This window comes from Manis javanica, chromosome 5 (assembly GCF_040802235.1).
Source record: "Manis javanica isolate MJ-LG chromosome 5, MJ_LKY, whole genome shotgun sequence".
Lineage (NCBI taxonomy): Eukaryota > Metazoa > Chordata > Mammalia > Pholidota > Manidae > Manis > Manis javanica.
In genome coordinates, this window is record NC_133160.1 from 88460118 (window position 1) to 88485108 (window position 24991).

The 24991-nt window shown below is 38.4% G+C and overlaps 1 protein-coding gene across 1 annotated transcript in view; it reads left to right on the top strand.

Annotated features, from left to right (window-relative positions):
* MANBA (mannosidase beta) overlaps nucleotides 1–24991 on the top strand; it is a 152858-nt gene that overhangs the window by 19307 nt on the left and 108560 nt on the right. Inside the window, exon 5 of the mRNA XM_037020209.2 lies at nucleotides 4530–4653. Within this exon, the coding sequence (XP_036876104.2) occupies nucleotides 4530–4653 (124 nt within the window). The remainder of the gene's footprint in view (nucleotides 1–4529; nucleotides 4654–24991) is intronic.

The following is a 24991-nucleotide window of genomic DNA, read 5'->3' on the forward strand; positions in this document are numbered from 1 at the left end:
ATTTATTAGTGATTCTTGTTACTGGGGTGCCTTCTGCAAATGTTAATATATTTGCTGATATGTTCTTATATTTTACTGCTAGGTTCTCATAAAATCTAATAAAAAGATAATAAAATCTGCAAGGTGATTGTTTCTCTTGCATCTGATTTCACTCTAGATGATTCTGATTTATTCTAATACATGGTCGACTTAATATTCTATGTGACATTGAGTTTTTTATATAAAATATTTTCACATATATCACAGAATTTGCCATTTTAGCCATTTTCAAGTGTAGAGTTCAGTTGTATTAACTGTATTCACGCTGTTGTGAAACCAGTCTCCCAAACTTTTTATCTTGTAAAACTGAAACTCTACACCCATTAAAAAATATCTCCCCATTTCCCCATCTCCTAGCTCCTGACAACCACCATTCTTTCTATGAGTTTGACACTTCTAGATCCCTTATATAAGTGGAATCATACAGTGTTTGACAGGCTTATTTCATTTAGCGTAATGTTCTCACAGTTCATACATGTTGTAATATAAGTCAGAATTTCCTTCCTTTTAAGGCTGGGTGATATTCCATTTTATATACATACCACATTTTTGTTTAATCATTCACTGTTGATGGACATGTGGGTTGCTTCCATCTTTTGGCTGTTGTGAATAATGCTGCTATGTATGAAGGTACAAATATTTGAGACCCTACTTTCAATTCTTATGGGTATATATCCAGAAGTGGGACAACTGGGTTGTATGGTAATTCTATTTTTAATTTTTTGAGGAATTGGCATTTAGTTTTAACAACACAAGTAATCATTGGTTTCATTGTGAAGATAATAAGTACTTTTCAGCACTTACTAAAACCTCCGTTGATAAATTCCAATTATTTAAGTTAAGTGGCTCTGTTTAGATTGGATGGACTTAAGTTTCCTTAATATAAGTACTAAGGTCAAAATTACACCTCCTCCAGTTTGGTTAAATGTACCCAAATTTGTGTTATTGCCTCAATATGTCCCCTGTAGTCTCTGCTTCCTTCTCAGTCCACCTTGGATTGGGATCCATTGCTTCAGATACTCTTTTAGCAATATTTTGCACCATCCTCCTTGTTTCCCACCTGTCTCTCAGAGTTCCTTCTGAGTCTTTTCGTCCAGATGAACCTGCTCCTCTTAAGTTCCATTTTTCAGGCCTCTGTCTGTTATGGACATTTTTCTCCTCTCATACCCTCTCTAGGCTATCTCTTTTTTTTAATACTTCTTCAATAACGGATTGAATTTCTAATGACTCCTAATATTGTATCGTCAGTTTAGAACTCTCTTCAGTTCCAGACTTCATACTCGATTGCCTGTCATCCTCACCTGGTTGATTCACAGAAACCTAAAGCTCACGGTGGCCAATACCACATGTGGGACCAAAACCCTCTTTCAGGGCTCCCTGTCTCACTGAATGGAACACTGTCCACAGTGGTTCTCAAGTCAGACACCCAAGAGTTATTTTTGACACCTCCCTTTCTCTTTTTTCCTTCCTCCAGTCAAATATGAAGTCCTATTAATGAAGTGGATCTTACCTCTTCAATAGTTCTTCAAGCTGCCCAGGCTCCATTTCTGCTTCCATGCTTGAGTTCAGTCTGTCATAACTTCTTGCATGAAATATTGCCCTGGCCACTTACGTGGTATCCCTACAGCCTCCCTTGACTTCCTCCAATTAGTTTTCCATGAAACAGCCAGAATGTTCTTTTCAGACAAAAATCACCACAGCACTCACCTTCATGTTAAAACTCTTCAACAGTTTCTTATTGCCATTAGGCTAAAGTCTAATGCTCTTAGCTCTGTCTGGCCCATGTCCACTTTTCCAGTCTTCTTCCCACCTCTCCCATTGTTCTGTTTACATATCCTGGAAGGCATCAGATTTCTTTGCACCTTGAGGCCTTTGTACATGTTTCTTCTGAAAGGGATGCTTTCATTTCCTTCTTTAAATACACTACACAAGTGATAGTCACCCTTCAAGTTCTCCATGTAAAAGTCCCTATATGTGATGTACTTCTAGCCTGTAACATAGAAGTCACTTCACAAATATTTTTTGAATAAGTGAAAACTTACTTGGAGAGGTTGCATTTGTAGCCCTTGTTGGAGAAAACAGTCTGTCTTATAAGAGATTGAATATATTTGTCTCTTTCTCCCTATCCCTAATAAAAGGATAACATATATGAACTTAAAAGTTTTCTAGTGAATATTCCCAAGATGGTTTTCATTCCAAACACGGGAATCTGATATGTAACTGGTGAATTTAGACACATGCAGATACTAAGCAGTGGTTTTAATTTTTTGTTTTTGTCTGTAATGGAAACTAATTTCTTTCTGGTTTAGATAAATGTAGACTTTAAGAAATAACACTTAAAGAAGTTTGGCCAAATCCTCAGGCTCTACTCTATAAATGCTCCATTAGAAAGATCTTAGTTCTTCCTCTGGTGTTTGTTCCTTTTTAGAAGTTGAACTTACAGCTTCAACTCATTTAAATTAACTATGTTTTGAAAATAATTTTCTTCTTTAAAGAAAAGGAAATTAGAAAAGTTCTTCTTGAAAAGGGATTTATTTTAAGGGAACCATTTCCTGCTTTTGAATTTGAACCTTTGTAATATGGAAATAGAGTGTCTGAAGGGAGAGACAGGTAACCAGGCTGAAAAAGATTGAATAATATGTTTGCCCTGGCACCTGTGTCAGTGTCTTAATTTTGAACTGTTTTGGTTTGCCAGTTCAAAAACAAGGACTTCTGAATTCATACTGGAGGAAATAGGGGTTGGCAAGTCTAGCTGGAGGTTTCTAAACCTGTTTATAAATATCTTTATCTTTCAATATGTTTGTTTTCTCATTCTTTATAGTTATTACATTTGAATACAATGTAGTTATTACTTTTAAATACAATAGTAGGTTCAGAGATATTTTGGAGAAGTTTAAGTAATAATTGTGTTGCTTCAGTGTAATAGACTTTTGAAGAATAAATGTATATAACTAGATTTTATGTTCTTAGAACATTGCTGCCAAATTTAACTATGTTGAGTAGATTGATATATTAGTTATTGTATTAGTTATCTATTGCTGGGTAACGACTTACTCCAAAACTTACCAGCTTAAAGCAACATTTATTCTCACAGTTTCTGTCAGACAGGAACCTGACTGTGGCTTAACTGGGTGCCTGTGGCTCAAGGTTGAGTCACAGTCAAGCTGTGGACCAAGGGCCACAGTCATCTTAAGGCTTGACTTACGTTCACTCATGGTGATGCGCGAGCCTCCAGGCAGCTTCCAAGCTCATTCATGTGAGCTTCCCCACAGAGCTGCCTCACAGCATGGCAGGCATCTTCCCCCTTGGCCAAGAGGAAGCAGGAGAGGGTTCCCAAAATGGAAGGTGCAGCCTTTTATAACTTACTTTTGGAAGTGATATCACCTCTGCTGTATTCTGTTGGTTAGAAGTGATTCACTAGGTTTAACCCATACTGAAGGGGAGGGGATTATACTTGGGCACTAATACCAGTAGCAAGTCAGTGTGGGCCATTTTTTAAATACAATAGTAGGTTCAGAGATATTTTGAGTTCACACCGCACACACACACACACACACACACACACACACACTGTTGTGGATTAATTGTATGGCCCCATACCCACAGATTTGTGTGTTGAAGTTCTAATCTTTGGTAGCTCAAAATGTAACCCTATTTGGAGATAAGGTCTTCAAAGAGGTGATTAAGTTAAAATGAGACCATTAGGGTGGTCCCTAGTCTGGTGTGAATGAAGTCCTTACAAGAAGAGGAAATTTGGATAACAGAGAAAGACACTAGGGACACATGGGTGTGCACAGAAGGCCACGTGAGGGCAGAGTGAGAGGGGGCCTCCTGCAGCCAGGGAGACAGGCTTTAGAAGAAACCAAGCTGGACACCTTGATCTTGGACTTTGCAGCTTCCATACTGTGAGAACAGACATTTCTGCTGTTTAAGCCACCCGATCTGTGGCATTTTGTTATGGCAGCCTGTGGATAAAGTGAAGGTTCCTGTGGCCAGGATTCTTACCTGGCCCTGGTTGGCTAGCTCACTACACATGTGTGGGCAATACATCGTTATTGACTATATAAAGGACTCTCTCTGCCCAGTGCTCTGGGCAACATGGTGGCACAGCTGAAAGGCTGCAGGAGAGCAGAGACTGGAGTGGTGATAGTGCCAAGGACAGAGACTGAGACAGCTGTGGGGCCAGAGGGGCCCAGAGTCTGAGACTGGCTTGCTGCATGCAGACTCGCTCTGAGTGGGTGGGATTCTAGTGATTGACCTGCCACCGTGTGAATAAAGCTGGGTATAAACCCTTTCACCCCACGAACATTCTACTGTCATTTCTTCGGTCACATTAGATCCATAGTGAACTTGCCCAGAGCTGAAACCCACTGGCAAGACACAGCCCTAGCAAACTAATCTACACTTATATAGTATTTTAAAAGAAGGTTTTTCATAATGTTTAAATTTCATGGCAATCAATTTGTCTTTTTTTCCCTTTGAAATTACAGGAGCAGTGTTCCTTTAGTTGGGACTGGGGGCCATCCTTTCCCACTCAGGGTATCTGGAAAGATGTTAGAATTGAAGCCTATAACACATGTCACCTGGACTATATCACGTTTTCCCCTGCGTATGGTAAGATGACAGATGTGATTTCTTGTTTTTCTTTTTTTTGAGTCTCCTCTGTATTATAAAAATGGGTCAATAATTTGACTACAGAAATATATTTTTCAGAGACTTCTTTTTAAGACTTTTGTGGCACATTAAATTTGTAAAAGTGAAAAATATATACAGACTGACTCATCATGAAAATATACACCATAAAACAGGGAAGTAGGTAGGTAAATATATTTTAGCGTATTTTGAGAGAGAAAAAGAGACAAAGGAAGAAAGAAAGATTAGTTCTAAGTTTTCCCAAGCTGAATATTCTTTCTTAAAAGAGTCGCACCTTCTGGTTTGTTTCCCTTTTTGCTGCCTCTGTAGTTGAGTGCTTGGCTTGCTCACGTTGTGAGCTGAGTCTCTCCTTTGAGGGCCTTGTTAAGAGCTGAAAATAAACTGGGAAGCAAACAAGGTGTAAGGGAAGTTTTGTAAGGTAAAGAGCACTGATGCTTTGTTTGAAGACATTATTCACAAGGGAGGAGCATCGAATGAGCCCCAGAAATGTCACGGATGTGAATGACCCAGTTAAAAACAGGTCGGATATTTGTAAGAGTTCTTTGCCCAGCACTGTGTGTGTTGCTCATTGAAAAGAAACAGAGTAAGAATACCTCACCCTTGCACTTTGGGTGGGGTGGGGGAGGAGACAGAAATAATCACCAAACCAAACTGATTACACAGCAGTCTTCGTGGGTGGTAGCCTGTCTTGCCTGAAGGTTTCAGCCTTGGGCAAGGTCACTATGGATTCAATGGGACTGAGAGATGAAAATGGAACGTTCGGCTTTATTTTCCCTGCGGTTTGTCACCCACAAGAATCATGTCTGCATCCAGCAGTCTGCAGGTCTGTAATCCACCTGTCTCTGCCTCTGCCCAGTGCTCTTATATAGTGACTCAGTGAGTAACAGCTCACTGCTTACGGGTGTGGAAGCTGTAGCCAGCAGCAGGCCAGTTACGTCATCAAGCAGTTTAGGGGCAGGTGAGGAACTTCCATTTTCCCCACAGAGTTCAGGAAAACAAAGGTCAGTATTTGAGAAGTTAGGAAAATCAGGGTGAAGGTGGAGGCAAGTGGCATTTTAAATGGTAGCTCCAGTTCCATGCCAGCCTAACTAGATGAAATCAGAAAGCAAGACTGTGGTGTGTCAGTACAGGAGCTCTATTACCCGTAGGGCTCTGGTGACCTCAGATTACTATTCCATGGAACCAAATCTGTTTTCTAAAGGCAGAAGACAAGAGCAAATCAGATGGCTGATGACTGAGGAGGTGATTAGGCACTGCTGGCATTTTTAAATGTTAAAAAGGCATTAAAGGATCTAATTTAAATCGCACATGCAAATGTGGCTGTTATTGCTCTCTAGTTTAGAGCTTCTCAAACTGTTCTTTGGAGATAGAGTCTGAATGGAGTCCTGCTACTAACATCTAATAATGGAGCATTCTCTCCCATCCCCACCCATAATTTTTCTCAGGTATATATAAAATCTAGTAAGAAGGGGTCTGTTTGCAAAAACTTATTTATTTAATAATTTTGAAGCCTAATCAGTATTTAGGTGGTGTGCAAAAAGTGCTGAGTTCTAGCTACCCTGCTACCTGAAGGAATTTGAGTAACACTGTTCTTACTTAATTTAAAGTTTTCAATATGTAGCTAAACATTTCCTGAATATGAGTCATGAGAGCTCAGTTTATTAGTCACTAGTGACCGGCGAATTTTATTTGAATTAAATCAATTTAAATGATGCTTAAAATTTAATTTAGATTCAGTGCAATCAGTTCCTCATATCAACTACGTTTTTGATGTTAACATAGAGAAAAATGGTTCCTGTTTAGAAGATATGCCTTGTGCATAGTAAGGAGTAATTCTTGTATTTTTGATTGATTTTTATAGATTTCAATTTGGTTACTTGATGTAATAAATAAAACTGAAGTGTTAGAAGAGGAACTTTCTTTAGGTGTGTTTTCAGAGTTTTTTCAGTTTGTATTTGGAAGACAGCAGTCATCAGTGAAATCAATAGGAATTTAAAAGTCAGAAAACAATAAAAATGATATAATATGTCCTGAATTATGTATTTGGTACCTGCTATGAGGCAGGCATTGTGAGAGTTACTAAAATTTAAAAGAAAAGGATTTTATAATAAAAAACACATACATGTAATTTTTATTTAAAGTCAAATATATTAATTGAAACAACGTAAGTGTGAAATGAGGTTGGTCAAAATGAATGCCAGTGGTGGCTATCTCTGGGTAATAGTACTACAGATAGTTTGTATTTTATTTTTCTGTCAACTCTTCTTTCTAAATTGAGCCCATATTGTTTCTATGGTATGGAAGGAAAAGTAGTTAAAATTATCTCTAGTAATTTCAGCCAACTCATTATGAAAGGCTAAACTAATTTGACTCTGTGGCACTTTCTGCTTTCTCCCTATTGAGACTAGAAAGAATCTTTTTGCTTTTCCAAATTGTGGAGCAAGTGAAGATTCCCATGGCCAGGATTCTCACCTGGCCCTGATTGGCTTGCTCACTACTCATGTGTGGGCAATACGATGTTATTGACTATATGTGAAGAGCTCCGCCCAGTGCTCTGGGTGACACGGTGGCACGGCTGCACGGCTGCAGGAGAGCAGAGACGAGACTGGAGTGGTGGCAGCACCGAGGACAGAGACTGAGACGGCTGCAGGGATAGAAAGGTCCAGAGGCAGAGACTGGCTTGCTGCATGGATGGGATTCTAGGGACTGACCTGCCACTGTGGGAATAAAGTTGGGTATAAACCCTTTCACCCCAAGAACTTTCTACTGTCATTTCTTTGGTCTCATTGAATCTATAGTGAACTTGCCTGGGGCTGAAACCCATTGGCAAGACATGAATATTCAAATTATTTCTTAATTTAAAATTGGTGAGTATAGCCCTGAAGATCAAATGACCATATGCCTCAGTTTTATTGCATATGATATGACAGAAAAAGGGCTGTTAGACCTTTAAAAAATCAACTTGAAATTCCTGTGACTTAACTTACTTTGTATATATATGTGTGTGGGTGTGTATATTTCTTTTCTGCATTCTTAGTCCTTGTCATTTCTAAACTTTTACACTCCTCAATATCCTGTGGTCATTTGATTTTGCCCTAACCTCAGCTTCCTTAATGATTTTTACATATTCTTAATGTTTAATATAATAAAAACAAATTTATATTTGAAAAAAATATTGAGGTTAAAGGAAAATAAGAATTACTCCCATTATCTCTTAGGCTTTTGTTTTTTAGGTATTAAGATGTACCAATTCATTGATAAGACTTACTTAAAAAAAAAAAAGTCTGGGCTGAATTTGGGTTTCCAAGGTGTGTGAGGAGGGGAGATGGGGAGAAGACAACTGCTAGGGGTGGATGCCCCAATTCCAAAGATTAGGACTTTTACAAGCAAATGCTCTCATTCCAAATGCAGGCTCTGTGTGGGGTGGTCGTGCATTTGTGCACGTGTGTGTGTGTGTGTGTGTGTGTGAGAGAGACAGAGAGACAGAGACATATATCTACTTACTGACTGTCTTCTCCATGCCAGATCTTTCATATTTGTGATCTGACAAGAATTGGTCACATTATACCCTAGAATTTATTTGAGAGGAGTGATTGTCTAGTTTTATGAGATTCTCATAAGCTTACATGAGCGTATCAGGTTCAGATATATAATAAGTATGTTCTGTTGAAATGCTCCCTTGTTTAATCTTTTGTTACCACAGTTAGAATAAAATAGCATAGACATGCTTTTCAACACGTGAGCTGTGGGTCTTTGAGCTGCGCTTGGGCCCTTTCACACTCACAGAGGCTGCGTTCCCCCACCCAGTCACGTTTGCTTGCTGTCTGGGCCCAAGTGCTCTGCCCCTCATTCTTGCAGATGCAGCCTTGAGTTGGAGGAGTGTCTGTGGCTGTCAGCTAGACCCTGACGTGCCCACAGAGGCCTGTACTGAAGGTGGTCGCCGCCCTTTGCTTACTTAGTCCAGAGAACATGGTGTTACAACATTGCAAAAATTTGTCAGTCTTGTTTAGCGCCTTTTTTGATGCATTCATTCACTTTTTTCTTGCATTCATTTTGAGTCATTTTTTCATTCTTCTTTCAATTACTTCACCCATAGAATAACAGTATTCACCCTTGAAAATATCATTATGGGTCGGTAGGTTCCTTGAATAATCTGTCTTCTGATTAGGTGCCTTGGTTGCGTAAGTAAATTTTTTTTTCTTGGAATTTACCAATTTATCCCTGTGTTGGAGAGAATTTTGCTTTGCATTAGTTTTGTCTTGATTCCATCTCTGGTGACTTTTGTCCTCCTGAGTAGGCAGGGAGATCTTAGTGCTTGGTAAAGAAGGGGAAAACATCTGTAACTAACTGTGAGCCTGCCTTCTGGCCGACCCAAGCTGTTAGCTCTTTGCAAAGCGGCTTCTAAAGTTCATCCCTTAGTTCTAGCAGGAGCACAGGAAAATATCCTATATCTGAATTTAAACATTCTGTGGCATGGGCATTTCAGCTTGTTGTCATTACTGTTTTGTCAAATGTGCAGAGATACCTTTTCACTGCAGCATTTCAGCACCTATTAAAGATGTAGGAAAAAGCAAGCAGGCAAAAGGCGGAGCTGTGAGGAGCTCTGCAGCCAAAGCTAATCAAGGCAGCTATCTTTGAATAGCTTTTCCCCCAATGAGGGGAAGCATTGTTTTCATCTTACATAAGCAATCCACCAATGTCTGCATATGCCTCCCATGCTGACCTGAATGTCTGTCCATTTATTTCCCTGCTAGCTGTTAACCCCCCAGCTAACATCCTGTAATCTTAACTGTTACTTTTTGTGTATACTTTATTATTTATTTATTTATCTATTTTTATTTTGGTGTCATTAATATACAATTACACGAGCAACGTTCTGGTTACTAGATTCCCCCCATTATCAAGTCCCCACCACATACCCCATTACAGACACTGTCCGTCAGCGTAGTAAGATGCTATAGAGTCACTCCTTGTCTTCTCTGTGCTGTACTGTCTTCCCCATGCACCCCCCTACATTATGTGTGCTAATTGTAATGCCCCTTTCCCCCCTTATCCCTCCCTTCCTACACATCCTCCCCAGGCCCATTCCCTTTGGTAACTGTTAGTCCATTCTTGGGTTCTGTGAGTCTGCTGCTGTTTTGTTCCTTCAGTTTTTGCAGATGAGTAAAATCATTTGATACTTGCCTTTCTCTGCCTGGCTTATTTCACTGAGCATTAATACCCTCTAGCTCCATCCATGTTGTTACAAATGGTAGGATTTGTTTTTGTCTTATGGCTGAATAATATTCCTTTGTGTATATGCATCACATCTTCTTTATCCATTCATCTACTGATGGACACTTAGGTTGCTTCCATTTCCTGGCTGTTGTAAATAAAGCTGCGATAAACATAGGGGTGCATATATATGTCTTTTTCAAACTGGGCTCCTGCATTCTTAGGGTAAATTCTTAGGAGTGAAATTCCTGAGTCAAATGGTATTTCTATTTTTAGTTTTTTGAGGAACCTCCATATTGCTTTCCACAATGGTTAAACTAATTTACATTCCCACCAGCAGTGTAGGAGGGTTCCCCTTTCTCCACAACCTCGCCAACAACATTTGTTGTTGTCTGTCTTTTGGATGGTGGCCATCCTAACTGGTGTGAGGTGATATCTCAATGTGGTTTTAATTTGCATTTCTCTGATGATTAGCGATGTGGAGCATCTTTTCATATCTCTGTTGGCCATCTGAATTTCTTCTTTGGAAAAGTATCTGTTCAGATCCTTTGCCCATTTTTTAATTGGTTTATTTGCTTTTTGTTTGTTGAGGTGCGTGAGCTCTTTGTATATTTTGGATGTCAACCCCTTATCAGTATGTCATTTATGAATATATTCTCCTATACTGTAGGATGCCTTTTTGTTCTACTGATGGTGTTCTTTGCTGTACAGAAGCTTTTTAGTTTGTTATGGTCCCACTTGTTCATTTTTAGTTTTGTTTCCTTTGCCTGAGGAAATATGTTCATGAAGAAGTTGCTCGTGTTTATATTTAAGAGAGTTTTGCCTGTGTTTTCTTCTAAGACTTTTATGGTTTCATGACTTACATTCAGGTCTTTGATCCATTTCAAATTTACTTTTGTGTATGGAGTTAGACAGTAATCCAGTTTCATTGTCTTACATGGAGCTGTCCAGTTTTGCCAACACCAGTTGTTGAAGAGGCTGTCATTTCTCCATTGTATATCCATGGCTCCTTTATCATATATTCATTGACCATATATGCTTGGGTTAATATCTAGACTCTATTCTGTTCCACTGGTCTATGGGTCTGTTCTTGTGCCAGTACCAAATTGTCTTGATTACTGTGGCTTTGTAGTAGAGCTTGAAGTTGGGAAGCGAGATCTCCCATGCTTTATTCTTCCATCTCAGAATTGCTTTGGCTATTCAGGGTCTTTTGTGGTTCCATATGAATTTTAGAACTATTTGTTCCAGTTCATTGAAGAATGCTGTTGGTATTTTGATAGGGATTGCATTGTATCTGTAGATTGCTTTAGGCAGGATGGCCATTTTGACAATATTTTTCCTACCCAAGAGCATGGGATGAATTTCCATTTATTAGTATCCCCTTTAATTTCTCTTAAGAGTGTCTTGTAGTTTTCATAGTATAGGTCTTTCACTTCCTTGGTTAGGTTTATTCCTAGGTATTTTATTCTTTTTGATGCAATTGTGAATGGAATTGTTTTCTTGATATCTCTCTCTGCTAGTTCATCATTAGTATATAGGAATGCAACATATTTCTGTGTATTAATTTTGTATCCTGCAACTTTGCTGAATTCAGATATTAGATATAGTAGTTTTGGAATGGATTCTTTAGGGTTCTTTATATACAATATCATGTCATCTGCAAACAGTGACAGTTTGACTTCTTCCTTATCAATGTGGATGCCTTTTATTTCTTTGTGTTGTCTGATTGCTGTGGCTAGGATCTCCAGTACTATGTTGAATTAAAGCTGGGAGAGTGGGCATCCTTATCTTGTTCCTGATCTTAGAGGAAAAGCTTTCAGCTTCTCACTGTTAAGTATGATGTTGCCTCTGGGTTTGTCATATATGGCCTTTATTATTATGTTGAGGTACTTGCCCTCTATACCCATTTTATTGACAGTTTTTATCATGAATGGATGTTGAATTTTGTCAAATTCTTTTTCTGCATTTATGGAGATCATCATGTGGTTTTTGTCCTTTTTGTTCATGTGGTGGATGATGTTGATGGATTTTCGAATGTTATATCATCCTTGATTCCCTGTGATGAATCCCACTTGGTCATGGTGTATGATCCTCTTAATGTATTTTTGAATTCAGTTTGCTAATATTTTGTTGAGTATTTTTGCATCTATGTTCATCAGGGATATTGGTCTGTAATTTTCTTTTTTTGTGGTGTCTTTGCCTGCTTTTGCTATTAGAGTGATGCTGGCTTCATAGAATGGGTTTGGAAGTATTCCCTCCTCTTCTATTTTTTGGAAAACTTTAAGGAGAATGAGTATTATGTCTTTTCTAAATGTCGGATAAAATTCAAAGGTGAATCCATCTGGTCCAGGGGTTTTGTTTTTGGGTAGTTTTTTTTATTACTGATTCAGTTTCGTTGCTGGTAATTGGTCTGTTCAGATTTTCTGTTTCTTCCTTGGTCAGTCTTGGAAGGTTGTATTTTTCTAGAAAGTTGTCCGTTTCTTCTAGGTCATCCAGTTTTTTAGCATGTCGATTTTCATAGTATTATCTAATGATTCTTTGTATTTCTGTGGTGTCTGTTGTGATTTTTCCTTTTCCATTTCTGATTCTGTTGTGTGTGTAGATTCTCTTTTTCTCTTAATAAGTCTGGCTAGGGGTTTATCTATTTTCTTAATTTTCTCAAAGTACCAGCTCTTGGTTTCATTGATTGTTTCTATTGTTTATTCTTCTAAATTTTATTTATTTCTTCTCTGATCTTCATTATGTCCCTCCTTCTGTGGACTTTGGGCCTCATTTGTTCTTTTTCCAGTTTCAATAATTGTGACTTTAGACTATTCATTTGGGATTGTTCTTCCTTCTTTAAATAGGCCTGGATTGCTATATACTTTCTGCTTAGAACTGCCTTCTCTCTGTGTCCCACAGAAGTTGGGGCATTGTGCTGTTGTTTTCATTGGTCTCCATATATTGCTTGATCTCTATTTTAATTTGGTCATTGATCCATTGATTATTTAGAAGCATGTTGTTAAGCCTCTATGTGTTTGTGAGCCTTTTTGTTTTCTTTGTGCAATTTATTTCTAGTTTAATATCTTTGTGATCTGAGAAGTTGATTGGTAGGATTACAATGTTTCTGAATTTACTGAGGCTCTTTTTGTGGCCTTGTATGTGGTCTATTCTGGAAGATGATCTGTGTGCACTTGAGAGGAATGTGTATCCTGCTGCTTTTGGATGTAGAGTTCTGTAGATGTCTATTAGGTCCATCTGTTCTAGTGTGTTGTTCAGTGCCTCTCTGTCCTTACTTATTTTCTGTCTGGTGGATCTGTCCTTTGGAGTGAGTGGAGTGTTGAAGTCTCCTAGAATGAATGCATTGCATTCTATTTCCTCCTTTAAATCTGATAGTGTTTGTTTCACATATGTAGGTGCTCCTGTGTTGGGTGCATAGATATTTATAATGGTTATATCCTCTTGTTGGACTGACCCTTTTATCATTATGTAATGTCCTTATTTGTCTCTTGTTACTTTCTTTGTTTTGAAGTCTATTTTGTCAGATACAAGAACCACAACACCTGCTTTTTTCTTTCTTTTTTTTTTTGCATTTTAAATTTTTATTAAGGTATGATTGATACACACTCTTATGAAGGTTTCACATGAAAAAACAATGTGGTTACCACCCATACCCCAAAGCAGTCACTGTCCATCAGTGCAACAGTATGCCAGAGATCCACTATGTCCCTTCTCTGTGATACACTGTTCTCCCTGTGATCCCCCACACCATGTTTATCCACCACATTATGTTTAGTACATAATACCCCTCCGTCCCCTTCTCCCTCCCTCACCCCTCCCTTTTGGGAAGCACTAGTTCATTCTTGAAGTCTCGAAGTCTGCTGCCACTTTGTTCCTTTGGTTTTGCTTCATTGTTATATGCCACAAATGAGGGAAATCATTTGGCATTTGTCTTTCTCTGCCTGGTGTATTTCACTGCATAATGTCCTCCGGCTCCATCATGTTGTTGCAAATGGTAGGATTTGTTTCTTTCTTATGACGGAATAATATTCCATTGTATATATGTACCACATCTTCTTTATCCATTCATCTACAGATGGACACTTAGGTTGCTTCCATATCTTGCCTATTGTAAAAAGTGCTGCGATAAACATAGGGGTGCATATGTCTTTTTGAATCTGAGAAGTTGTATTCTTTGGGTATATTCCAAGGAATGGGATTCTGGGGTCAAATGGTATTTCTATTTTTACTTTTTTGAGGAACCTCCATATTGCTTTCCGCAATGGTTGAACTAGCTTACATTCCCACCAGCAGTGTAAGAGGGTTTCCCTTTCTCCACATCCTCACCAGCATTTGTTTTTCTTAGTCTTTTCAATGCTGGCCATCCTTACTGGTGTGAGGTGATATCCCATTGTGGTTTTAATTTACATTTCCCTGATGATTAGTGATGTGGAGCATCTTTTCATGTGTCTGTTGGCCATCTGCATTTCTTCTTTGGAGAACTGTCTCTTCATATCCTCTGCCTATTTGTTAATCAGGTTATTTGCTTTTTGGGTGTTGAGGTGTGTAAGTTCTTTATATATTTTGGATGTTAACCCCTTATCGGATATGTCATTTACAAATATATTCTCCCATCTTGTAGGATCCCTTTTTGTTTTGTTGAGGATGTCCTTTGTCGTACAAACTGTTTTAGTTTGATGTAGTCCTATGAGTTCATTTTTGCTTTTGTTTCCCTTTCTTGAGGAGATGGATTCAGGAAGAATTTGCTCATGCGTACATTCAGGAGATGTTTGCCTATGTTGTCTTCTAAGAGTTTTATGGTTTCATGACATACATTCAAGTGTTTAATCCATTTTGATTTTACTTTTGTGTCTAGGGTTAAACAATAATCCAGTTTCGTTTTCTTGTATGTAGCTGTCCAGTTTTTCCTACACCAGCTGTTGAAGAGGCTGTCATTTCCCCATTCTTTGTCCATGGCTCCTTTATCATATGTTAACTGACCATATATGGTTGGGTTATATCAGGGCTCTCTAGTCTGTTCCATTGGTCCATGGGTCTGTTCTTGTGCCAGTACCAAATTGTCTTGATTACTGTGGATTTGTTGTAGAGCTTGAAGTTGGGGAACATAATTCCCCCTGCTTTATTCTTCCTTCTCAGGATTGCTTTGGCTATTTGGGGTCTTTGGTGGTTCCATATGAAATTTAGGATGATTTTCTCTAGTTCATTGAAGAATGCCATTGGTATTTTGATAGGAATTGCATTGAATCTATAGATTGCTTTAGGCAGGATGGCCGTTTTGATAATATTAATTCTTCTTATCCATGAGCATGGGATGTGTTTCCAGTTATTGGTATCTTCTTTAATTTCTCTCATCAGTGCCTTGTAGTTTTCATAGTATAGGTCTTTCACTTCCTTGGTTAGGTTTATTCCTAGGTATTTTATTCTTTTTGATGGTATTGTGAATGGAATTGTTTTCCTGATTTCTCTCTCTGCTAGTTCACTGTCAGTGTATAAGAATGCCACAGATTTCTGTGTATTAATTTTGTATCCTGCAAATTTGCTGTATTCAGATGGTAGATCTAGTAGTTTTAGAGTGGATTCTTTATGTTTTTTTTATGTACAATATATGTCATCTGCAAACAGGGACAGTTTAACTTCTTCCTTGCCAATCTGGATGCCTTTTATTTCTTTGTGTTGTCTCATTGCTGTGGCTAGGACCTCCAGTACTGTGTTGAATAGAAATGGGGAGAGTGGGCATCCTTGTCTTGCTCCTGATCTTAAAGGAAAGCTTTCAGCTTCTCACTGTTAAGTATAATGTTGGCTGTGGGTTTGTCATATATGGCCTTTTTTATGTTGAGTTACTTGCCCTCTATACCCATTTTGTTGACAGTTTTTATCATGAATGGATATTGAATTTTGTCAAATATTTTTTCAGCATCTATGGAGATCATCATGTGGTGGATGATGTTGATGGATTTTCAAATGTTATATCATCCCTGCATCCCTGTGATGAATCCCACTTGGTCATGGTGTATGATCCTCTTGATGTATTTTTGAATCAGTTTGCTAATATTTCATTGAGTTTTGTTGCATCTATGTTCATCAGGGATATTGGTCTGTAATTTTCTTTTTTTGTGGTGTCTTTGCCTGGGTTTGGTATTAGAGTGATGCTGGCTTCATAGAATGGGTTTGGAGGTATTCCCTCCTCTTCTATTTTTTGGAAAACTTTAAGGAGAATGGATATTATGTCTTCTCTAAATGTCTAGTAAAAGTCAGTGGTGAATCCATCTGGCCTGGGTGTTTTGTTCTTGGGTGGTTTTTTGATCACCAATTTAATTTCAGTGCTGGTAATTGGTCTGTTTAGATTTTCTGTTTCTTCCTTGGTCAGACTTGGAAGGTTCTATTTTTCTACGAAGTTGTCCATTTCTTCTAAGTTTTCCAGCTTGTTAGCATTTAGTATTCTCATAGTATTCTCTAATGATTCTTTTTATTTCTGTGTGGTCCATTGTGATTTTTCCTTTCTTGTTTCTGATTCTGTTGATGTGTGTAGATTCTCTTTTTCTTTTAATAAGTCTGGCTACGGGCCTATCTATTTTGTTTATTTTCTCAAAGAACCAGCTCTTGGTTTCATTGATTTTTTTCTATTTTTTATTCTTCTCAATTTTATTCATTTCTTCTCTGTTTTTATTATGTCCCTCCTTCTGCTGACTTTGGGCCTCATTTGTTCTTCTTTTTCCAATTTCAATCATTGTGACTTTAGACTATTCATTTGGGATTGTTCTTCCTTCTTTAAATAGGCCTGGATTGCTATATACTTTCTGCTTAGAACTGCCTTCGCTGCGTCCCACAGAAGTTGGGGCTTTGTGCTGTTGTCATTTGTCTCCATATATTGCTTGATCTCTATTTTAATTTGGTCATTGATCCATTGATTATATAGGAGCATGTTGTTAATCCTCCATGTGTTTGTGAGCCTTTTTGTTTTCTTTGTACAATTTATTTCTAGTTTTATGCTTTTGTGGTCTGAAAAGTTGGTTGGTAGAATTTCAAGCTTTTTGTATTTAGGCTCTTTTTGTGGCCTAGTATGTGGTCTTTTCTGGAAAATTTTCCATGTGCACTTGAGAAGAATGTGTATCCTGCTGCTTTTGGGTGTAGAGTTCTGTAGATGTCTATTAGGTCCATCTGTTCTAGTGTGTTGTTCAGTGCCTCTGTGTCCTTACTTATTTTCTGTCTGGTGAATCTGTCCTTTGTAGTGAGTGGTGTGTTGAAGTCTCCTAAAATTTATGAATTGCATTCTATTTCCTCCTTTAATTCTGTTAGTATTTTTTTCACATATGTTGGTGCTCCTGTATTGGGTGCAAATATATTTATAATGATTATATCCTCTTGTTGGACTGACCCCTTTATCATTATATAATGTCCTTCTTTATCTCTTGTTACTTTCTTTGTTTTGAAGTCTATTTTATCTGATACTAGTACTGCAACACCTGCTTTTTTCTCCCTATTGTTTGCATGAAATATCTTTTTCCTTCCCTTGACTTTTAGTCTGTGTATGTCTTTGGGTTTGAAGTGAGCCTCTTGTAAGCAGCATATAGATGGGTCTTGCTTTTTTTTTTTTTTTTTTTTTTTTCTGAAAAACTGTTTATATTATCTTTGTTACATAATTAAAATGAACAAATGTATACATTTATTTCCTTAAAAGAATTTTTATACATGATCTTTGTGACCCTGTAAGACATGTAACTTTATTTTCACTTACAGCTGAGGACAGAGACTCAGAGGAGCTAAGTGACTTTCCCGGAATTACACAGTACATAGGGCAAAGCCAGATTGGAATTGCATTTTTTTTTTTTTTTTTTTTTTTTGAGAGAGCATCTCTCATATTTATTGATCAAATGGTTGTTAACAACAATAAAATTCAGTATAGGGGGGTCAACGCTCAATGTACAATCATTAATCCATCTCAAGCCTAATTCTCGTCAGTCTCCAATCTTCTGAAGCATAACGAACAAGTTCTTACATGGTGAACGAATTCTTACATAGTGAATAAATTCTTACATGGTGAACAGTACAAGGGCAGTCATCACAGAAACTTTCAGTTTTGATCATGCAATATGACCTATAAACAATCAGGTCAAATATGAATATTCATTTGATTTTTGTACTTGATCTATATGTTGATCCCCCATTTCTCCTACTATTATTATTATTTTTATTTTTAATAAAATGCTGAAGTGGTAGGTAGATGCAAGATAAAGGTAGAAAACATAGTTTAGTGCTGTAAGAGGGCAAATGTAGATGATCAGGTGTGTGCCTATGGACTAAGTATTAATCCAGGCTAGACAAGGGCATCAAGACATCCACGGATGCAGAAGATTTCTCTCAAAGCAGGGGAGGTGAGGTTCTGAGCCTCACCTCTGTTGATCCCCAAATTCCCACCTGATGGCCCCCCTGCGACTGTGCCTGTCTTAGGTTGTTCCTCCCTTGAGGAATCTTACCCGTCTCTGGCTAACCAGTCATCTTCCGGGGCCATACAGGGAAATGTAAAGTTGGTAAGTGAGAGAGAAGCCATATTGTTTGCAAAGGTTAGCTTTTTACTTCTTTGCAGATTTATGCCCTGTGGCTTCTATGCCCAGCACTTGTCTCAAGGTATCTTTACCACCTGGAGGAATTATGATACTCGGTAAATTCGATATGAGGCACGAATTCTATTTAAGGGTTGTAATTAGGAAGGAAGAAGAAAAGCTATAGATGTAGCATACGAAGGAAACTTGGGAGGATTGATTATTTCTTTGACATATCTTCTTGTATAGTACCTTAAGTATGTATAGGTTTTAAACTACTAACTAATTTTCACACATATATTAACATAATAGGAATACGGTGACATAAACAAAGCAAATCTATAATTACCATCCATCTCCAGTGAAGCCAAGAAAACCATTTAGGCACCCTAGGCATTTGTGAAAATTTATCTATGATATGATGGATATTGTCCAACTGTACTTGAACCATCAGACAAATTAAAGCAGCCCATTTCTGGGATCTGTTCACATCCCATATGTTCTTTTAACCATAGATAGTCTATAGTCATGAGATTTTGGAGTGCTACAACTTGCACCCCTCCCAACTCCTGGTTGAGTTCCAACAGTACAGATACGGTCAAATTCGTTGTCTCACTGTATGCACATGCCAGCCTAGACATCTCCCTCCTCATTCTTATGGCAAGTCCAGGAGATGGTGGGCTGGATGCAGCCACAACCGCAGCATCGTCCGAATCCCTGTGGAGGCTTTTTGATGATCATCCCCCGGCACAAGTCCTCCAGAGAGTGCTGATGCCGGAAGCTCCTCCTCATATCCTATCTTAGTTCATTTTCTGGGTATCCAAGCTAGGCCTTGATCTCCTGCATAGAAACAAACAGACCCTTTGCCCACACTTTGACATGCCCTCTATACCACTGTGCAGAACTCATTGGAGGTCAGCACACAGTAACTGCTTTTTTTTTTTTTTTTTAAATTAAGAGAAAGGAATATTATCAGAAAAGAGTACCTCCATAGCTGATCATCTGACACCCTTTAAGTGATCAACATTAAGGATATTTAAAGCATGCGTTGATCTTTGATTTACCAATAGTTTTATCCTGTTAAGGAGTAATCCCCCTTTTCCTTCTTTCTTTCTTTCTTTCTTTTTTTTTTTTTTTTTTTTAAATTTTTAATCTACACTTACATGAAGAATACTATGTTTACTATGCTCTCCCCTATATCAGGTCCCCCCTAACAACCACATTATGGTTACTGTCCATCAGCTTAGCAAAATGTTGTAGAGTCACTACTTGTCCTCTCTGTGTTGTGCAGCCCACCCTCCCCTTGCTCCCTCCCCCCCATGCATGCTAATCTTAATAACCCCCTTTTTCTTCCCCCCCCTTATCCCTCCCTGCCCACCCATCCTCCCCAGTTCCTTTCCCTTTGGTACCTGTTAGTCCATTTTTGGGTTCTGTAACTTCACTGCTGTTTTGTTCCTTCAGTTTTTCCTTTGTTCCTATACTCCTCAGATGAGTGACATCATTTGGTATTTCTCTTTCTCCGCTTGGCTTATTTCACTGAGCATAATACTCTCCAGCTCCATCCATGTTGCTGCAAATGGTTGGATTTTTCCACTTCTTATGGCTGAGTAGTATTCCATTGTGTATATGGACCACATCTTCTTTATCCATTCATCTACCGATGGACATTTAGGTTGCTTCCAATTCTTGGCTATTGTAAATAGTGCTGCGATAAACATAGGAGTGCATCTGTCTTTCTCAAACTTGATTGCTGCGTTCTTAGGGTAAATTCCTAGGAGTGGGATTCCTGGGTCAAAAGGTAGGTCTGTTTTGAGCATTTTGATGAACCTCCAAACTGCTTTCCACAATGGTTGAACTAATTTACATTCCCACCAGCAGTGTAGGAGGGTTCCCCTTTCTCCACAGCCTCGCCAACATTTGTTGTTGTTTGTCTTTTGGATGGCAGCTATCCTTACTGGTGTGAGGTGATACCTCATTGTAGTTTTAATTTGCATTTCTCTGATAATTAGCGATGTGGAGCATCTTTTCATGTGTCTCTTGGCCATCTGTATTTCTTTTTTGGAGAACTGTCTGTTCAGTTCCTCTGCCCATTTTTTAATTGGGTTATTTGTTTTTTGTTTGTTGAGGGGTGTGAGCTCTTTATATATTCTGGACGTCAAGCCTTTATCGGATCTGTCATTTTCAAATATATTCTCCCATACTGTAGGGTTCCTTTTTGTTCTATTGATGGTGTCTTTCGCTGTACAGAAGCTTTTCAGCTTAATGTAGTCCCACTTGCTCATTTTTGCTGTTGTTTTCCTTGCCCGGGGAGATATGGTCAAGAAGAGATCACTCATGTTTATGTCTAAGAGGTTTTTGCCTATGTTTTTTTCCAAGAGTTTAATGGTTTCATGCCTTACATTCAGGTCTTTGATCCATTTTGAGTTTACCTTTGTATATGGGGTTAGACAATGGTCCAGTTTCATTCTCCTACATGTAGCTGTCCAGTTTTGCCAGCACCATCTGTTGAAGAGACTGTCATTTTGCCATTGTATGTCCATGGCTCCTTTATCAAATATTAATTGACCATATATGTTTGGGTTAATTTCTGGGGTCTCTAATCTGTTCCACTGGTCTGTGGCTCTGTTCTTGTGCCAGTACCAAATTGTCTTGATTACTATGGCTTTGTAGTAGAGCTTGAAGTTGGGGAGTGAGATCCCCCCTACTTTATTCTTCTTTTTCAGGATTGCTTTGGCTATTCGGGGTCTTTGGTGTTTCCATATGAATTTTTGAATTATTTGTTCCAATTCATTGAAGAATGTTGCTGGTAATTTGAGAGGGATTGCATCAAATTTGTATATTGTTTTCGGCAGGATGGCCATTTTGACGATATTAATTCTTCCTAGCCATGAGCATGGGATGAGTTTCCATTTATTAGTGTCCCCTTTAATTTCTCTTAAGAGTGACTTGTAGTTTTCAGAGTATAAGTCTTTCACTTCCTTGGTTAGGTTTATTCCTAGGTATTTTATTCTTTTTGATGCAATGGTGAATGGAATTGTTTTCCTGATTTCTCTTTCTATTGATTCGTTGTTAGTGTATAGGAAAGCTACAGATTTCTGTGTGTTGATTTTGTATCCTGCAACTTTTCTGTATTCCGATATCAGTTCTAGTAGTTTTGGAGTGGAGTCTTTAGGGTTTTTTATGTACAGTATCATATCATCTGCAAATAGTGACAGTTTAACTTCTTCTTTACCAATCTGGATTCCTTGTATTTCTTTGTTTTGTCTGATTGCCGTGGCTAGGACCTCCAGTACTATGTTAAATAACAGTGGGGAGAGTGGGCATCCCTGTCTGGTTCCCGATCTCAGTGGAAATGCTTTCAGCTTCTCGCTGTTCAGTATAATGCTGGCTGTGGGTTTATCATATATGGCCTTTATTATGTTGAGGTACTTGCCCTCTATTCCCATTTTGCTGAGAGTTTTTATCATGAATGGATGTTGAATTTTGTCAAATGCTTTTTCAGCATCTATGGAGATGATCATGTGGTTTTTGTCTTTCTTTTTGTTGATGTGGTGGATGATGTTGATGGATTTTCGAATGTTGTACCATCCTTGCATCCCTGGGATGAACCCCACTTGGTCATGGTGTATGATCCTTTTGATATACTGTTGAATTCTGTTTGCTAATATTTTATTGAGTATTTTTGCATCTACATTCATCAGGGATATTGGTCTGTAATTTTCTTTTTTGGTGGGGTCTTTTCCTGGTTTTGGTATTAGGGTGATGTTGGCTTCATAGAATGAGTTTGGGAGTATTCCCTCTTCTTCTATTTTGTGGAACACTTTAAGGAGAATGGGTATTATGTCTTCTCTGTGTGTCTGATAAAATTCCGAGGTAAATCCGTCCGGCCCCGGGGTTTTGTTCTTGGGTAGTTTTTTGATTACTGTTTCAATTTCTTTGCTTGTAATTGGTTTGTTTAACTTTTGTGTTTCTTCCTTGGTCAGTCTTGGGAGGTTGTATTTTTCTAGGAAGTTGTCCATTTCTTCTAGGTTTTCCAGCTTGTTGGCATATAGGTTTTCATAGTAGTCTTTAATAATTCTTTGTATTTCTGTGGAGTCTGTCGTGATTTTTCCATTCTCATTTCTGATTATGTTGATTTGTGTTGACTCTCTTTTTCTCTTAATAAGTTGGGCTAGAGGCTTATCTATTTTGTTTATTTTCTCAAAGAACCAGCTCTTGGTTTCGTTGATTTTTGCTATTGTTTTATTCTTCTCGATTTTGTTTATTTCTTCTCTGATCTTTATTATGTCCCTCCTTCTCCTGACTTTAGGCCTCATTTGTTCTTCTTTTTCCAGTTTTAATAATTGTGATGTTAGACTATTCATTTGGGATTGTTCTTCCTTCTTCAAGTGTGCCTGGATTGCTATATACTTTCCTCTTAAGACTGCTTTCGCTGCATCCCACAGAAGTTGGGGCTTAGTGTTGTTGTTGTCATTTGTTTCTATATATTCCTTGATCTCTATTTTGATTTGTTCATTGACCCATTGATTATTTAGTAGCATGTTGTTAAGCCTCCATGTGTTTGTGAGCCTTTTTGTTTTCTTTGTAGAATTTATTTCTACTTTCATACCTTTGTGGTCTGAAAAATTGGTTGGTAGAATTTCAATATTGTGGAATTTACTGAGGCTCTTTTTGTGAGCTAGTATGTGGTCTATTCTGGAGAATGTTCCATGTGCACTTGAGAAGAATGTATATCCTGTTGCTTTTGGATGTAAAGTTCTATAGATGTCTATTAGGTCCATCTGTTCTAGTGTGTTGTTCAGTGCCTGTGTGTCTTTACTTATTTTCTGCCCGGTGGATCTATCCTTTGGGGTGAGTGGTGTGTTGAAGTCTCCTACAATGAATGCATTGCAGTCTATTTCCCTCTTTAGTTCTGTTAGTATTTGCTTCACATATGCTGGTGCTCCTGTATTGGGTGCATATATATTTAGAATGGTTATATCCTCTTGTTGGACTGAGCCCTTTATCATTATGTAGTGTCCTTCTTTATCTCTTGTTACTTTCTTTGTTTTGAAGTCTATTTTGTCTGATATTAGTACTGCAACCCCTGCTTTCTTCTCACTGTTGTTTGCCTGAAATATGTTTTTCCATCCCTTGACTTTTAGTCTATGCTTATCTTTGGGTTTAAGGTGAGTTTCTTGTAAGCAGCATATAGATGGGTCTTGCTTTTTTATCCATTCTATTACTCTATGTCTTTTGATTGGTGCATTAAGTCCATTTACATTTAGGGTGACTATTGAAAGATATGTACTTATTGCCATTACAGGCTTTAGATTCGTGGTTACCAAAGGTTCAAGGTTGGCTTCTTTAGTATCTTACTGCCTAACTTAGCTCGCTTATTGAGCTGTTATATACACTGTCTGGATATTCTTTTCTTCTCTCCCTTCTTATTCCTCCTCCTCCATTCTTCATATGTTGTGTGTTTTGTTCTGTGCTCTTTTTAGGGGTGCTCCCATCTAGAGCAGTCCCTGTAGGATGCCCTGTAGAGGTGGTTTGTGGGAAGCAAATTCCCTCAGCTTTTGCTTGTCTGGAATTGTTTGATCCCACCATCATATTTAAATGATAGTCGTGCTGGATACAGTATCCTTGGTTCAAGGCCCTTCTGTTTCATTGCATTAAGTATATCATGCCATTCTCTTCTGGCCTGTAGGGTTTCTGTTGAGAAGTCTGATGTTAGCCTGATTGGTTTTCCTTTATAGGTGACCTTTTTCTCTCTAGCTGCCTTTAAAACTCTTTCCTTGTCCTTGATCCTTGCCATTTTAATTATTATGTGTCTTGGTGTTGTCCTCCTTGGATCCTTTCTGTTGGGGGTTCTGTATAATTCCATGGTCTGTTCGATTATTTCCTCCCCCAGTTTGGGGAAGTTTTCAGCAATTATTTCTTCAAAGACACTTTCTATCCCTTTTCCTCTTTCTTCCTCTTCTGGTATCCCTATAATACGAATGTTTTTCCTTTTGTATTGGTCACATATTTCTCTTAGTGTTGTTTCATTCCTGGAGATCCTTTTATCTCTCTCTATGTCAGCTTCTATACGTTCCTGTTCTCTGGCTTCTATTCCTTCAATGGCCTCTTGCATCTTATCCATTCTGCTTATAAATCCTTCCAGGGATTGTTTCACTTCAGTGATCTCTTTCCTGACATCTGTGATCTCCTTCCGGACTTCATCCCACTGCTCTTGCATTTTTCTCTGCATCTCATCCCATTGCTCTTGCATTTTTTTCTGCATCTCTGTCAGCATGTTCATGATTTTTATTTTGAATTCTGTTTCAGGAAGACTAGTTAGGTCTGTCTCCTTCTCAGGTGTTGTCTCTGTGATCTTTGTCTGCCTGTAGTTTTGCCTTTTCATGGTGATAGAGATAGTTTGCAGAGCTGGTACAAGTGACCGCTGGAAGAGCTTCCCTTCTTGTTGGTTTGTAGCCTTTTCCTGGGAGAATAGCGACCTCTAGTGGCTTGTGCTGGGCAGCTGTGCGCAGACAGGGCTTCTGCTTCCTGCCCAGTTGCTTTGG